General features: G+C 48.0%; 1 protein-coding gene across 1 annotated transcript; it reads right to left on the bottom strand.

Annotated features, from left to right (window-relative positions):
* Window positions 1-1738: 1738 nt before the first annotated feature.
* On the bottom strand, window positions 1739-4669 carry LOC123116264 (lysM domain-containing GPI-anchored protein LYP4). Its single transcript, XM_044537246.1, has 5 exons — window positions 3829-4669; window positions 2608-2725; window positions 2358-2522; window positions 2224-2255; window positions 1739-2149 (listed from the first exon to the last, which is right to left on the bottom strand). The coding sequence occupies exons 1-5, from the start codon at window positions 4508-4510 to the stop codon at window positions 1914-1916; spliced, it is 1233 nt and encodes a 410-aa protein (XP_044393181.1). The 5' UTR covers window positions 4511-4669; the 3' UTR covers window positions 1739-1913.
* Between the last annotated feature and the right edge of the window lie 242 nt (window positions 4670-4911).

Here is a 4911-nt window from a genome sequence, read left to right as displayed (position 1 = left end):
TCACATACTGTTTATGACAACAATCTTCAAAACATAAGGAGGCAAATTATTGCACCGACAAATAATTTTGCTCGCAAGCTTCACGTGTTAATTCCAGTCGTAGTCTACTCTACACTACTGTAGTATCAGGCGATTGAGAACAATGATCAAGATTGAAACATCTGTTAGTTTGATAAATCAGTGATCAAGACTAAGTACTAATAAAACACATGTTTTATCTAGTTAGTCGCTTAATGCTAATTACGACGAGCTAAGCTCAACTTTCTAATTTATTTTAATTTTTTAAATATAAAAATCAGGTTTTCTCAAAATTTCTAAATAAAATTAAGCAAATTTATTAAATCTGATTTTTTTTCTAATAATAATTCAAATCATGTTCACTGTTCAGTCTGACAAACTTTTAGCCCATTTTACCCAACCATTTTAATCTTTGGACAAATCATATATGTTTCGGTCAAATTTGGCTCGAGATTTCGCAACTTTTCAAAAAGTTGGAAAATATCTAGTAATTTAATCCATCCTCAATTATAAATGTAGGAAATTTGCAGACCATATTGTACTGTCATTTTAAAGTCTGGAGAACTTTTGTATGAGTGTGACTTACAAAAAAAAATCCAAATTGTAAAATGACTAGGCAAAATAGGTTGAAAATTTTTCATGATTGGTTCACGAAGATGGACTTAATTACTTGTTTTTTTCATAAAAAATGGAAAATAGTGATGACTTTTGAGCCAAATTTCAGAATTGATTAGTGAAAGTTGATTAGAACTACTGTTTTTTTTTGCATTTTTTGTTTTTTATATCTCTGTCTTTTTAAAATTTGAAATTTGTAGAGAGCTGAGCAAACCCTTCCTCCTGTCTCTGAAAAGTGGGAGCCGCTCAGCATATCTCACATTAAATGACTAATCAGAGCAATTATGTGTGTCTTGTTACTAGAGTTTTGTGTTATGTCAGCCCTAAAAATTGTGTGTTTATGTAATTTTCTCTCTCTTTTTTTACGGGTAATGCTATTCAGCGAACGTTCATTGGGGTGCTTGGCAAAACGAACATTCATTGGGGATGCGTGTCGAACCGGATGTTTTTTTGCGGCAATCTATGTGTTAGGGGCATGGCAATTCTTCAAGCGAACAGGGCAATTTTCGCACAAAATCCTTTGTTTGCCAAAAATTGCCATGAATTTGTGAACAAATTGCCATGTGCTTCAGAAGAATTTGCCATACAAAACGTTTGCAATTGGCAATGTCCCATAGCAAATGTTCACCAATTTTGCTAGAACTCATCTAGATGAGATATAATTTGGTCTCATTCACCTTTTATAGACATTGAATATGATGCTATAAGATGCGTGTGTGCTAACGTGAGTTGTATCTGTTCTTGTTTTCAAAGTAAATGAGACTAAATTATATCTCATCTAGATGAGTTCTAGGTACTCCCAATGTTCGCTGGCTAATGGGGCCCTTTCTTAATGCATTACCCTTGAAGGGATTTTGAATATAACAAATTTGGGGGTATATTGCATTGCATATCAATCATCACTCTACCTGTTCATATAATATTAGCAGTATTTAATTGTATCGCTTGATGCCACACTATGAGTTAATAAAAAGCACACTTTATCGAGAAAAAAATATTAGCAGTATTTTGTTTGGAAGTCCAGTTTGAGAGCCATTTTCTCGTTTCGCTTACGCTGCTCGTTCCTACATTTTGATCTCGTTGAACGAATCAGACGAACTGAGCGAGAGTCAATTCAGCGAGACTGCTTTCAATTTCACAGAGAACCACAAATGAGACGAGCAGCAACAAAATTTTGGCACGGAGCAGCCCCTGCAAAAGAGCCGGCTGCTCCTGTACAAAAAGAATAACTCGAATCGAAGCAGCCCGTCCGCACGCGCGTTCGGCTGCTCGGTGGTCAGTCACCACAGCATGTTGGTGACAAGGCAAAGCGCGAGCACTCCGAAGACGTCGCTGAAGTGCCGGCCCGTGGGAGGAGCACCGGCGACGGCGTCCGTGCTGGCCGTTGGTGCCGTCCTAGCCATCGTCGGACTCTTGATTCCCCCCTCCGACGGCTTCGGCGCCGGTGAAGGGCCGAGGTACGTCTCGAAGAAGGACGACGTCGGCGGCGGGATCAGCGGCGGGAACTGGTGCGGGACTGCACACAAGAACAGCACGATGTTTGAGCCAACGACCAGCACTGGAGTAGTGGTTACAGTTACGGGAAAATACCTGGGCACAGGGGCTTGAGTGCCCTGGTTAACCTGAAAGAAAGACGCAAAGATGAAACGGAACCGTCAATGAATCGCAGAACGTGATGGAGTTTCGCTTGGTGACATGACATGGCATGGCGATGGATGAGTTACGTGGTGAGGATGGTGCCGTTGGCGTAGCCGCCGTAGCCGCAGGAGGTGACGCTGCAGCCGGCGCCGGTCATGACGAGGGTGAAGTTGCCGAGCATCATGCTGCTGTTGCCGCACTGCATGCTGGAGCACGCCGCATCCGCCAGCGGCGCCGGCACGCAGAACAGCCTGCGGCGAGGATCGAGCGACGGCGTCAGCAATAAAACTTGTAAAAAAGATGGTTGAACGAAGACAAGTCCACGATGGTGCCTACTCCAAGTTGGCCGGACCACAGCTGCACTGGACGCACCGGTCGGCAGTCACTGCGTAGGTCCCGTTCGCCACGGCCAGCCCGTGGTCGGACGTGAAGGTGGGGAACGACGAGGTGCACGCTGTACAGAGACACGAAAATGGAAGGATGTCAGATTGTCAGTAAGCAGCAGATGGTAGGGTAAGTTGCAATGACAAGATTAGAGATGAGGACAATGTGGGAAAATCATGCATATCCTCGTCCTGTTTGCCGACTAGTAAGTATAGTAACTAGTCATTGGTTAATTACTATCAAAAAAACTAGTCATTGGTTAATAAATCTATGCTATCCTCGTCCTGTTAGCCCATGATCTGACAGAGTATCTGGGAATAGTGATGGATCCAATTCTGTCCTGCTTTCTTCAGAAAAGACAGATGAGGTTTGCATACCCCATCATTTTATCAATGGGCAATTGGGGTAACATGATGAACAAAATGGCAGGAAAACTGACGGTCAGAGCACTGCTACCAGTATGACTCTGAATTGTTTGCTTCTGCAAAACTTCACACGTCTAGCTATTTGGTATTCGAGGGCAACTATGGGGGTTTTTTGTTCGAGATTCGGTGTGGGGGATTTTAAATGGCTCATATGTCTGTTTCTGAATCCGGCATACTTGATTTTCAAAATGTTTCGAGCGGTTTTCTCTGAATCCGGCACGCGGAACAGGCCGCAACGAGGATTCAGAGACCAAAAGCTGCCGTGAAGAAAAAGCACGCACGGTCTTTTTCAATGCACGGAGCACCCGTGCAATTGCGCAAACACAGCAACTAAACCTGGCATAAGTACACGTTGTAGTATCGCCAAACCAAACTACTCCCTCAGTCTCATAATATAAGAACGTTTTTGACACTAGTGCCAAAAACGTTCTTATATTATGGGACTGAGGGAGTACGTTTGAAATTTCAAGTGCAAACATCCAGTTGTTCATGGACACTGATGATCGATTAGTCTAGAGCTAGATTGCCACAACAATGGTTTTTGCCAGAATGGCATCGGTGTCTGTCGACTAGAGTGCGTGAGTAAACTATATAGATGTTTACCGACCAATTTTGTCTGCAAACATCGGATCTGACCAACCAACCACGGAGCTACGTACGTGCAGTGTTGTCAGTTCTCTTACCAAAGCAGAACAAACAAAACCAAAATTTTCCGGATCTCCGAGAAGAGGCAACAAAAACGACTCACCTGGCAGCGGGAGGACGATGATGTCCCCGGCGGCGACGTCGGCGGTGGCCATGTCGTTGACGCTCATCACGTCGGTGGCCGTGGTCTGGTACCTCTTCGCGATGGCGGGCACGGTGTCCCCTTTGGCCACCACGTACGTGAGGTACACGGCGGGCACCCCGTTGTCCACCCCGCCGAAGCACGCGCAGTGCAGCGGCACGAGCAGCGCGGTCCCGGCGTCGACGGCGCCGTCGGCGTCGGGGATGCCGTTGGAGTCCCTGATCCAGTCCGGGGCGGTGAGGCCGCCGTAGACGCGCGAGGAGATGGAGGCGAGCGTGTCCCCCGGCCGGGAGACGTAGCGGACGGAGGTGGCCCTGCGGACGCCGCCGGAGCAGGCGCAGGGGACCGGCACGCGCAGCGCGAGGCCGGCCGGCAGGATGCGGCCGGCCGGACCCGGGACGGCGAAGTCGATGGCGTTGGCGGCGAGGATGGCGAGCGGGTCGGCGGCGAAGAGCGCGGCCAGCTCGGCGAGCTTGAGGTCGGCGTGCAGGGTGTAGGAGAGCAGCGCGGGGCAGGCCGTGGCGGAGGCACAGGGCTCGAGCAGCGTGGGCCTGGACGCGGCGCCGGGCAGCCCCGTGCAGGCGACGGCGGCGAGAAGGAGCAGGAGGAGGCGGCGGTGGAGTTGGGTGGACGGGAGTGGCATGACGGTGGTCGGGGAGCGCGGAGGCGTGTGGCGAGTGGGAGTGTGGGACTGTTGACTTGGAGCCTCGCGGTTTGGGGAGGGTGGCGACTGGGAAACCGAGAGAATGGAGACTCGCGAGGCTACGGAGCTGGTCGGCCACTGCGCTACGGATCTCGTGTTCGCTGCTCAGACGCGGGAATCGTTGCGCTCTCACCTTTCGTTTTAGTAGAAGTTGTTGTACTTCTGTTTGGGTCGAGCTCGACCAAGTGTGATTAGTCGAACTTTTTTTTGAGGAGTGATTAGTCGAGCTAAGAATGTTAGGGCAACTCTAACCGATCCCGTATTTTTACTCCACTAAAAGTTTTGACCGAACGTGGCCGATCATCTATATATAAAGTAGCAAAACATTATTTGCATTTCAC

The sequence above is a fragment of the Triticum aestivum genome, chromosome 5B (assembly GCF_018294505.1).
Source record: "Triticum aestivum cultivar Chinese Spring chromosome 5B, IWGSC CS RefSeq v2.1, whole genome shotgun sequence".
Taxonomy (NCBI): Eukaryota; Viridiplantae; Streptophyta; class Magnoliopsida; order Poales; family Poaceae; genus Triticum; species Triticum aestivum.
Note: the sequence above shows the minus strand (reverse complement) of the source record. Positions and strands in the feature narration are given on the sequence as shown.